This window comes from Lipotes vexillifer, unplaced genomic scaffold (genome assembly GCF_000442215.2).
Source record: "Lipotes vexillifer unplaced genomic scaffold, Lipotes_vexillifer_v1.1 scaffold2397, whole genome shotgun sequence".
In the NCBI taxonomy this organism is placed as follows: Eukaryota; Metazoa; Chordata; class Mammalia; order Artiodactyla; family Lipotidae; genus Lipotes; species Lipotes vexillifer.
In genome coordinates this window covers 1-11,504 of record NW_006783329.1, presented here as the reverse complement: position 1 = coordinate 11,504, position 11,504 = coordinate 1, and the positions used below count along the sequence as shown (strand labels likewise).

The 11,504-nt window shown below is 60.8% G+C and overlaps 1 protein-coding gene and 1 pseudogene across 1 annotated transcript; one reads left to right on the top strand and one right to left on the bottom strand.

The window, feature by feature from the left end:
- Positions 1-4,790: 4,790 nt before the first annotated feature.
- On the bottom strand, positions 4,791-5,534 carry LOC103076183 (melanoma-associated antigen 8 pseudogene; annotated as a pseudogene).
- A 1,352-nt stretch (positions 5,535-6,886) lies between these two features.
- Positions 6,887-10,465, top strand: LOC103075915 (melanoma-associated antigen 8-like). Its single transcript, XM_082931032.1, is given in 6 exon segments — positions 6,887-6,944; positions 7,404-7,429; positions 9,273-9,369; positions 9,478-9,614; positions 9,691-10,259; positions 10,261-10,465. Coding segments are annotated over 6 exon segments (1,092 nt in total).
- Positions 10,466-11,504: the final 1,039 nt, after the last annotated feature.

Below are 11,504 nucleotides of genomic sequence, written 5' to 3'. Positions count from 1 at the left end.
GGGAATCCTCACAACATGGGGGAGGGCGCATCTTTCTTACACACTCAGTAAGAAGAGCTACATCGACCGACCACTTCATTTGGCCCAGGCTTTTTACAAACAGGTCACATCATGGGGAAACTCACACCAATGCTTTTGCCTTGTACTATTAGGAGGCCCATTTTACAGATGGAGAAATGGAGGCATAGGGAGTCTCCATAATTTGATCAGCTTATCACTAGAAGGACTCTTATTGAAGCTGAGCTTCATATGCGTGCAAAGCCCCATGCCCGCACTGGCCTGACCTGTCTCCCCAACAGTCAAGGGTGATTCAGCTGTCCTCAACGGGGTCCTACTACCTGATGCCCCAGGCCACATAATGGAGAAAACACAGGGAAGCCAGGCATTAGTGCCCATGAGAACCTGACACACTGGATTCTGCCCACGTGGCCTCCCCAGCCCCATCAGGTCACCATCTCTCGTGAAATGGACACGAGGGCCAGGGAGGAGGGTGAGGGTCTAGGACTGAGGGCGTGAGGATGGAGAAGGGTCCTGGACGTGGGGGTCCGAGGCACGGCCCTCTGAAGGCGGCTCCTATGCTCAGGTTTGGGCCCTGCTCTCTCCTTGCACTGCCCACTCTGCTCCCTTCTGTCCCAGCGGCGTGGTGGTCCCACATTCTCCTGCAGGCTCACTTCGCCGGGCACACTGGCTGTCAGGCAGGCGGCAAGCCTGCATTCAAAGCACGGGGACCGCCGGGCTGGTGGACTCTCACAGTGTCCTCACGGGCGTGAGTGCCTGTGCCCTGCAGGGCCCTGTGGATGCACCTCCTTCCGGAGGCTCGCTCACACGTGGCTTTACACCCTGCTACTGTCTTGTGAATGTCACTTGGCTTCACGCCCTGCATCCCACCACCAACCCAGCCCTGTCCCTGTGCCCAGCCCCAGCTCAGGGACCACGGCCAGGCACAGGCCCGGGCCCCCGTACTTGCTCACAAAGGCCCTTAAAGCAGCAGCCGGCGACATTTGCCACAGAGGAGGGTAGGCGAGAGCCAGGCAGGAGGTCAGCCCTTTGCCAAGGAGGCTGGAGCTCAGAGCAGACTTTAGCTGGGGCTGGGGAATGGAGGCTTCTCGGGAAACAGGGCCGCGGCTGAGACAACTCACACCAGCCCCTCAGTGGGCAGGCTCAGGGCACGTAGAGAATGTCAGAGCTTCCCGCTGATGGGCAGCAGCTCCCGTGTGCCCAGTCCCGCCCTGGTCAGGACTGGCTGTGTGCCGGGGTGGTGTGTGCTCGTCCAGAGTCTACTGGGGAGGGTGCTGCTGCCCCCCCCTGAATAGTGCCTCCCCGAATGTCCCTGGGGCGCTCTTGGCGTGTCCCGGCCGCTGCTGCGCTGCCTGCCACGGCCGTCCCTGGGCTAGCACTGTCCCCCATCAGTCAGTTCACTGCACGAACGGGCACTAGGAATCCCTGCTTACCCCCGGGAGTGCCCCTCGGGGCTCTGGTCCTGGAGCACCCGTTGTCCCAAGAGCACCCATTTCCTGCTGGGGTCCAGGGCTGCAGCTCACCGGCAGAGGCATCTGCTCCCACCTGCCTCCCCTGGCCAGCCCAGGGCAGGTCAGATGGGATCTGGTGGGTGCTGTTCCTTCCACCTCTCAGGCTGACTCTCTTCACAGCCTGCATCACCGGGACCCCAAAGCCCTCTCCTGCCTGGCTCCTTTCCAAACCCTCATGCGGGTCTGTGGGTGGCTGGGGCCTGGGGAAGCGTCCTGGGGACCACCCCTGCCATCTGCTACAGCCTGTCCCTCTGCTCAAACACCCTGATCGAGGACACCAGAGTCCTAGCCGGCTCTGCGGGTGGCTGACAGGACACCCCTGTGCCGCTCGAACTCAGGCTCAAAAACCAAAACCTCACGGTCACATTCAGAAAGCCATCAGTGTACTCAAACATTTGGGCATTACGTAGGGAATGATTTCAAAGTAAGTCGGAAGCAGAGATTCGCCCCACATCCACGCGGCAATGATTACCATTTACCAACCACGAGGAGACTCGCCGAGGGGCTACGTCACGTCCTGCCAGCTCCACCCGAACCATGATATTGGTGGGAGGGGATGCTTCTCTGGGACTGTCAGATAAACATACATGCACGAGGTCATCAGGACCGGGGCCTAAGCGGCTCTTAGTCGGGGGCCAGGCAGGGCAAAAGCCAGGCTGTGCAGACCGAGGCCAGGTTCCGGAGAGAGTGGGCGCTGTGGGCAGCAGGGTCACCCCTGAGGGGGACTCGGGGCTGGGCCCCACGAGCACGCCCCCGACCCCAACAGGGCCGTTCGGCAGCTGGCGGCTGCCCTCCCGACAGAGACTCAGCACAGCCCCGCGGGGACGGATGGGTGCAGCTCAGGGACCTAAGGGTGCGGGTTGCTTGAGGGAATGCCCTCCGCCAGCTCCCTGTGGGGCAGCCTCTCTCTGGAACACCTCCAACCCTGCCCAGGGCCTTAAAGGCACAGAGCCCGGCATCTCACATCTAAGGGTCAAAGGTGCAGCGCTTAAGACCCTGGGGGAGGAAACACAGTGGTCTGTGTCTGTGTTGTCATGGCTTGAGGACTAACCCCCGACCGCGGTGTGCCTTCGATACAGACGGCCGTGACAAAAATGCTTCTGTTCCGAATCCGGTGGCAAAAGGTCATCACATGACCCCTCCTGAGCGAAGAGGACTCCGGCAGTGCTGTGTCCCCACTTGTGCGGGGAGGAGAGAAAGACAAGATGGGGACGAGCACCTGACGGCTCTCCAATGCCACACTGCCTAGCAGAGGCTCAACAAAAGCGGCGCTTACCATTTGTGATGACAAAATCCCCTTCTTTTCCGGCAGGAGTGTCTGAGCACGTTACATTGGCCCTGAAATTCTCCACCTTTTCCAAGTGCCCACCTGCTATACGGCAGGTGCTTCAGATCCAGGATCCCACGTAATGTTCACGTTGTCGTACGGCGCTCAGCAGGGAGGGCTGCCTCTTTAGACCCCGGCGCCGTCTGCACCTCCCACTGCAGTGACCTCACGATGCCAGTAGTCCCAGAAGTTGCTCCTTCCTTTCGATGCCAGGTCACAGCCCAAACCTGTGGGTCGCTGATGCCGCCATATTTGCGAACCTGCCTGAACGCGGGGACACGGGCGGACATCGTTTCTTAGTGGCTAGGACTTACTTCTACTATTATTCTGATCCCAGACTCTGTCCTCCTCTCCTCTGGAAACTGCTTTCTTTTCATGACATCTCAGAATTTGCAGCTCCGTAGGAAACGGAATAGAAAACCAGCCAAAATTGCTGCTCTGTGTGTTTCACTCCTGGAGGATGTATTATTCAATTTGGATGTGTGTGTGTGTGTGTGTGTCTGTCGGCACGGAGGGAAGGGTGGTGTTTTCCCCAGCTGGGTGCAGCTCACGCAAAGCTCCCGGGATTCCAGTCACACAGCGACTCCTTTCCACTTTGGCGGCCTCTCTTCTTTCAAACCACCCATTTTCATTCATTTCATCCCACTGAAATCTAGACCTTGCTCACAAGTGGCCAAAGTAAACTCCAGGTGACTAACATGGTCGTTTCCACATAGTTGGTAATTGGCTCTCCCAGGGCAGGGAGACGAGGGCCAGCCCCGGGAATACCGAGCAGGGCTTCAAAGAGCAAGACCCTCATTTCGCTGGAAATCCTTGCAGATGGCGGGTATGAAACACCTACCTCTTCACTGTGGTCCACAGCAATGCGACAAGAGCCACGACCCCTTCCTTCCTGCCCCAGGGTGAGATTTCTCTCGGGTTCGTCCGTGATCCAGAAGGACACCTCACAGCAATGTCGCATTTCAGACTTTGCCCCCAAACCCAAGTCACACCGCCTGCAGGTCTGGCTGCTGCCACCACCCAGCTTCATCACCATCACCTCCCCACAGAAGGAAGCCCCGCTTCCCAAAGGCCCGAAGTGCCCTGGCTCGGGGCACTTGACACTCCAGGGCTCGCTCCTGGAGCCCCACCGCCTCGTCCCATGTTGTCTTGTTCTGTGGGACTTAGGGGACGTCTCACCACCTTCCTCACGTGACAGCGGCTCCTAGACCATCACTCTACGCGTGGGTGTGTCCTGCTTTTCCTAGCGTTCCCGCTACTAACACGGGCCCTTCCAGAGAGCAGAGGCTCCGTGGAGGTCTGCGGAATAAACAAGCCAGTGGGCAGGGGGCTTATTGACGTAGATTCATCGTCTCCTAAATACCCGTGCAAATCCAACTGAACAGAGACCGTTTTCTTTACAGAATGACAGACAAGACAGGGAAGAAGCAAGAATTGGAACTACAATGACTTTTATTTTTCTAGTTCTTCCCCCACATCTATGTCACTGCTAAGTGCTTCCACATTTCCAGAGCAGCTCTGATTCCAATTCCGTTATCTTGGACACGGTCACAAAATGAACTGGGAGATTTCCCAACCTCTCTTACAGAACAGCAAAACTCTTGTTCGTGAACTGAATTAGTGCGAATACACGTGGGATCAAAGAGATACACAAAGTTAGACACTGAAGCTTGTTGAAGCTTGTTTAGTCTTCTATTCAAAGAACCAACATTTGAAAAATTCCTAAAGAAAACAGACACGGAAGTCCATGTCAACATACACAACAGGAACCCAAAGACGCTGCACACCGGCTTCCCCCAACTCGCCCAGCTCTCACTGCTGAGACGGCGGACCGTTCACTCTTCAAACTCAGAGTGAAGGACCAGCCTCCCTTCCCGCCCCACGGGAGAAGCTGCTGGGCGCGGGCCTGGCTGCTGCTCCCTCCTCCTCGTCGCTCACACCTCTGCAGACAGCGATGGGAAGGACCTGGGATCCATGCTACTGACCCTGAGCAGATGCTGCAGGACCTGCCACTTGCTGGTCTCCGCGTAGGCCCAGGGACCCCACAGGAACTCGTAGCGGGCAGGGTCGCTGTGGGGCACCTGCCGGTACTGCAGGTAGCCCGCCTGCACCCACACTTTGGTGAACAGCTCCCTCCCGGCACACACTGCCAGGTTGCCCAGCACTCCCCACACCTCCTCCTCAGGGGCGCGGTCACCGAACAGGGTGATCACGCCCAGGACCAGCACCAGGAGGCCGGCCTCGGGCGTGTCCTGCCCATCGCTCAGCACTGCATCCCAGGTGAGGCCCAGGGTGGGGACCAGGACGTAGGTGCGCTCGCGGGGGCCCACCTCCTTCACGTCCACGCCAAACACCAGCTGCATGCACTCGCAGGCGTGGCGGAAGACCTCGGGGAAGTGGTCCCGATGCTCCCGGAGGACCGTACTCAGCATCTCCGCCTCGGAGGTCGGCTCCCTGGTGCGATACTTGACCAGCAGGAACGCCACCAGGTCAGTCAACAGCACAACAAGTGCCTGCTGGGGCAAGGACTCGGCAGAGGTGGAGGGGCCGCCAGGGGAGGCGGAGGACGAGGGGGATGCGGCCTCCTCCCCCGCAGCCCCCAGCAGCGGCGCCTCCACCGGACCCTGGGCCGGGACTGGGGCCTGAAGGTCGGCCTCAGGCTGGCGGAGCTCACTCATCTCGGCCAGAGGCCTGATGACTGCGGTCGGGCCGCCGACGGGAGTGTGGGCACGGGTGACAGGCGGGGACCTCGTACCTGGGGGAGAGACGGGGTGTGAGCGGCCTCGGAGGAGAAAGGCACCCTGGGCAGCTCTGACAAAGGCCACTTACAGGTCTCGTCTTGAGGGCTGCCCTCGGGCCTCACCGCGGCCCTCCTCCTGGGCGGCCTGTCCCCTGCCCACCTGAAGAACGAAGTGAGGGGGCTCCTCAGGGTGCAGCCAGCAGGGCCCCAGGTTCTGGGGCTGTCAGGGCGGTGGGGTGACTTGGGTGTTGTGGGGTCCCCTCTGTTCTGGGAGGGGGAGCCCCTGGGTACACACTCAGGGCACGCACCTCCCCTTGACTCCTGGCGCTGCCTGGGCCTCCTCTGCTCTGTGCCCTGAGGACACGGTCCTCAGACCTGGGCCTTCGCCTCCCAGTTCCTGCAGCCCCTGTAAGAGGGATGGAGGGCGCACCTCTTGTGTAGACTGTGGCACAGCTCTGGGCCTCGGAGCTGGTAGGAGGATTGGGCCGGACTCTGTGAGGTCCCCCCAGTTCTGAGTTCTGGGGTGGGTGGTCCCCTCGGGGCTCGCTCGTCGTGCTCACTGTTCCCCTTAAGGGCCTGGACCCTCCCCTTTGCAGGCCTGAGGGGAAACTCAGAACAGGACCCCGAATCTGAACAGAAAGCAGTGAGAGGGCCCCACAGGTGGCCGCACCTGCCCAGGGCCTCCCGAGGGTCCTAGGATGGGGAGATGCTGGGTCCTCACCTCCTCCTCACATCCTGCCTGGCCTCCCAGCGCTGACCACAGGGGCAGGTTTCTGTTGAGGCCCCTGTTCCAGGACTGGGGGTCTGCTCAGTCCTCCCTCGGGGTCCTGGGAGTCCACCCTCTGCAGACCTGAAGCCTCACCCCTCACACCAAACACCTGACCTCCTGAGGACCCTGACCCAGAGGTCAGGAAACATCTCATCTGCTGACCGTGCTCTGGCACCTCCAAGCCCCCGCGGAAGGGCAAAGGATCCCTCCCTGTGTTGGGGTCTAACGTCCTCAGTCCTTCCTTCCTCGCGTGCAGGCTGGACTCTGGGCAGGACCTGGGATTGTCCCGTCTGCCAGTGTGAGTCCCTGCTCCTTATACAGGTCTCCAGTCTCTCAGAGACCTGGACTTCAGGATGTCAGGACAGGCCTACTGTGCTCATCCTGTCCCGGAGCCTCCCACGGTAACTTGCAAGGGTGGTGATCTGGTGGGTCCCTTTTGTCCTCCCCCAGGGTCCCCTCAGTCCCGCCTAAGGGCCCTAAACTTAGTCCACCAGGGACCTGACATTTTACCCTCTGCGCTCATGAGACCCCGCCCCGTATCCGAGGTCCGCAGCTTCTCTGAGACCCGGATGTCAGGAAGTGCTGCACGTGCTCATCCCGCCCTATGGCCTCCCAGGGCCAACTCTGTCCTGGTGTCCAGGCTCCCCTCAGTCCTCCCTCAAGGCCCTCAACTTGACTCCACGCAGGACCTGGGATTCTCTCCCGTGCCCACCAGACACCCCGACCCTTATACCCACTCCCCAGCCTCTCTGAGACCCCGCCCCGTGCTCCCCCTCCCCAGCCTCTCTGAGACCCCGCCCCGTATCCGAGGTCCGCAGCTTCTCTGAGACCCGGATGTCAGGAAGTGCTGCACGTGCTCATCCCGCCCTATGGCCTCCCCAGGCCAACTCTGTTCTGGGATCCAGGTTCCCCTGAGCCCTCCCTCAGGGCGCTCACCTTGACTCCAAGCAGGACCTGGGATTCTCTCCCGTGCCCACCAGTCCCCCCCCCCCTTATCCCCCCCCCCCCGCCTCTCTGAGACCCCGCCCCTTATCCCAGGTCCCCAGCGTCTCCGAGACCTGGATGTCAGGAAGTGCCGCATGTGCTCATCCTGCCCTATGGCCTCCCCGGGCCAACTCTGCTCTGGAGTCCAGGCTCCCCGCAGTCCTCCCTCAGGGCCCTCACCTTGACTCCATGCAGGACCTGGGATTCTCCCCAGTTCCCACCAGACACCCCGCACCTTATACCCCCTCTCCAGCCTCTCTGAGTCCCCGCCCCGTGCTACCCCTCCCAGGCGTCTCTGAAACCCGGATGTCAGGAAGTGCTGCACGTGTTCATCCCGCCCTATGGTCTCCAAGGGCCAACTCTGTTCTGGGATCCAGGTTCCCCTCAGTCCTCGCTCAGTGCTCTCACCTTGACTCCAAGCAGGACCTGGATTCTCTCCTGTGCCCGCCTGAGACCCCACCCCTTATACTCCTCCGTAGCCCCTTTGAGACCCCGCCCCTTATACCCGCTCTGCAGTCTCTGTGAGACCCTGACCCTTATACCCTTCCCTGCCTTCAGCCCTGGGAGGCCCTGGGGCAGAATGAGCACTTGGCAGCGAGTCCTCACTTACGTATCCGGGTCTCAGAGAGGCTTAGGAACAGGTATAAGCGTCCGGTCTCAGGTGTGCTATGGCTAGAATCCCAGGTCCTGCGTGGAGTCAAGGTGTGGGCCCTGAGGGAGGACTGAGGAAAACGTGGACGCCAGAACAGAGTTGGCCCTGGGAGGCCATAGGGCGGGATGAGCACGTGCAGCACTTCCTGACATCCGGGTCTCAGAGAGGCTGGGGACCTGGGATAAGGGGCGGGGTCTCATGAGCGCAGAGGGTAAAATGTCAGGTCCCTGGTGGACAAAGGTTAGCACCCTTAGGTAGGACTGAGGGGACCCTGGGGGAGGACAAAAGGGACCCACCAGATCACCACCCTTGCAGGTGGCCGTGGGAGGCCCCGGGACAGGATGAGCACAGTAGGCCTGTCCTGACGTCCTGAAGTCCAGGTCTCTGAGAGACTGGAGACCTGGTATAAGGAGCAGGGACTCACACTGGCAGACAGGACAATCCCAGGTCCTGCCCAGAGTCCAGCCTGCACGCGAGGAAGGAAGGACTGAGGACGTTAGACCCCAACACAGGGAGGGATCCTTTGCCCTTCCGCGGGGGCTTGGAGGTGCCAGAGCACGGTCAGCAGATGAGATGTTTCCTGACCTCTGGGTCAGGGTCCTCAGGAGGTCAGGTGTTTGGTGTGAGGGGTGAGCCTTCAGGTCTGCAGAGGGTGGACTCCCAGGACCCCGAGGGAGGACTGAGCAGACCCCCAGTCCTGGAACAGGGGCCTCAACAGAAACCTGCCCCTGTGGTCAGCGCTGGGAGGCCAGGCAGGATGTGAGGAGGAGGTGAGGACCCAGCATCTCCCCATCCTAGGACCCTCGGGAGGCCCTGGGCAGGTGCGGCCACCTGTGGGGCCCTCTCACTGCTTTCTGTTCAGATTCGGGGTCCTGTTCTGAGTTTCCCCTCAGGCCTGCAAAGGGGAGGGTCCAGGCCCTTAAGGGGAACAGTGAGCACGACGAGCGAGCCCCGAGGGGACCACCCACCCCAGAACTCAGAACTGGGGGGACCTCACAGAGTCCGGCCCAATCCTCCTACCAGCTCCGAGGCCCAGAGCTGTGCCACAGTCTACACAAGAGGTGCGCCCTCCATCCCTCTTACAGGGGCTGCAGGAACTGGGAGGCGAAGGCCCAGGTCTGAGGACCGTGTCCTCAGGGCACAGAGCAGAGGAGGCCCAGGCAGCGCCAGGAGTCAAGGGGAGGTGCGTGCCCTGAGTGTGTACCCAGGGGCTCCCCCTCCCAGAACAGAGGGGACCCCACAACACCCAAGTCACCCCACCGCCCTGACAGCCCCAGAACCTGGGGCCCTGCTGGCTGCACCCTGAGGAGCCCCCTCACTTCGTTCTTCAGGTGGGCAGGGGACAGGCCGCCCAGGAGGAGGGCCGCGGTGAGGCCCGAGGGCAGCCCTCAAGACGAGACCTGTAAGTGGCCTTTGTCAGAGCTGCCCAGGGTGCCTTTCTCCTCCGAGGCCGCTCACACCCCGTCTCTCCCCCAGGTACGAGGTCCCCGCCTGTCACCCGTGCCCACACTCCCGTCGGCGGCCCGACCGCAGTCTTCAGGCCCCTGGTCGAGATGAGTGAGCTCCGCCAGCCTGAGGCCGACCTTCAGGCCCCAGTCCCGGCCCAGGGTCCGGTGGAGGCGCCGCTGCTGGGGGCTGCAGGGGAGGAGGCCGCATCCCCCTCATCTTCCGTCTCCCCTGGTCCGCCAGCCTGAGGCCGACCTTCAGGCCCCAGTCCCGGCCCAGGGTCCGGTGGAGGCGCCGCTGCTGGGGGCTGCGGGGGAGGAGGCCGCATCCCCCTCGTCCTCCGCCTCCCCTGGCGGCCCCTCCACCTCTGCCGAGTCCTTGCCCCAGCAGGCACTTGTTGTGCTGTTGACTGACCTGGTGGCGTTCCTGCTGGTCAAGTATCGCACCAGGGAGCCGACCTCCGAGGCGGAGATGCTGAGTACGGTCCTCCGGGAGCATCGGGACCACTTCCCCGAGGTCTTCCGCCACGCCTGCGAGTGCATGCAGCTGGTGTTTGGCGTGGACGTGAAGGAGGTGGGCCCCCGCGAGCGCACCTACGTCCTGGTCCCCACCCTGGGCCTCACCTGGGATGCAGTGCTGAGCGATGGGCAGGACACGCCCGAGGCCGGCCTCCTGGTGCTGGTCCTGGGCGTGATCACCCTGTTCGGTGACCGCGCCCCTGAGGAGGAGGTGTGGGGAGTGTTCGGCAACATGGGGGTGTTTGCCGGGAGGGAGCCCTGCATCTATGAGGAGCCCAGGGAGCTGCTCACCAAAGTGGGTGCAGGAGGGCTACCTGGGGTACCGGCAGGTGCCCCACAGTGACCCTGCCCGCTACGAGTTCCCGTGGGGTGCTCGGGCCTACGCGCAGACCAGCAAGTGGCAGGTCCTGGAGCATCTGCTCAGGGTCAATAGCTTGGATCCCAGGTCCTTCCCATCCCTGTGTGCAGAGGGTGTGAGCGACGAGGAAGAGGGAGCCTGAGCCAGAGCAGCAGCCAAGCTCCTTCCAGGCCCAAGTTCACTGGTAGCAAGTGAGGCTGGTCCTTCACTCTGAGTTTGAAGAGAGAGCGGTCGAGTTTCCAAGTAGTGAGGACCCCTGCGAGTGGGGGGAACATGGTGTGTAGCATCTTTGGGTTCCTGTTGTGTAAGATGACATGGAATATCATCTGTGTTCTCTTTAGGAGTTTTTCAAATATTGTTCCATTTAAAAGAAGGTTTAATAAGCTTTGGTATCTAAGTTTGCCAATGACATTAATCACACATGTATTTGCACTAATTCAGTTCAACGAAAAGAGTTTTGAAATTGTGTAAAACAAATATAAGATTCCCATAGTATTTTGTGATCATGAACAAGATAACATGGCATTGGAATAGGAATTTACTTGGAAATGTGAAAGTAAATAACACAACAACTGAAGGGCACCACGTTGTTCCTCGGGACACCCCGTCATCCGTTCAGTGTTGGATGCCCTGCTGTGGGACTTTCCTGTTCCAGCCAGAGGGCAGGGCCAGGCACCAGGCATGTGGGCCAGAGGGGGAGTGGCTGCCCTGGGGGAGCAGGCATTGCCTGCACCCATCTTCCTGGTGAGATGCACCCGCGGGGCCCCCAGGAAGGGAGACTGTGGGGGGATAGAGGGCCGCCGGGTGGAGTGTAGCAGAGGCACCTTTTTGAGGACCCTGGTGGGGGGCCGGGACCCGTGGGCTCCGGTGGCCGTTAGAAGTTCCTCTGTGTGTTGTTATGCCCTCTGTTCAATGGTTTCAGTCAATGTTTCTCCTAGTAAATTTCCCTGAAAGTTTCATCTGAGTCTGGCCTCTGCTGTGGGCAATGGAGGGAAAGGGCTGCTGTGGGTGAGGGCGGGGGTCCAGAGTCCGATTCCTGCTCAGCACCCGTGGGACACCTCTCCAGGGAGAGGATAGGGTAGGCACTTTGCAGACCCAGAGATGGTGAGGGTTTTTTTTTCCATTTCATAGGTGAATTGTAAAGTTTTCGCGAAAACTGATAATTGCCTAAAAAGGCAGTA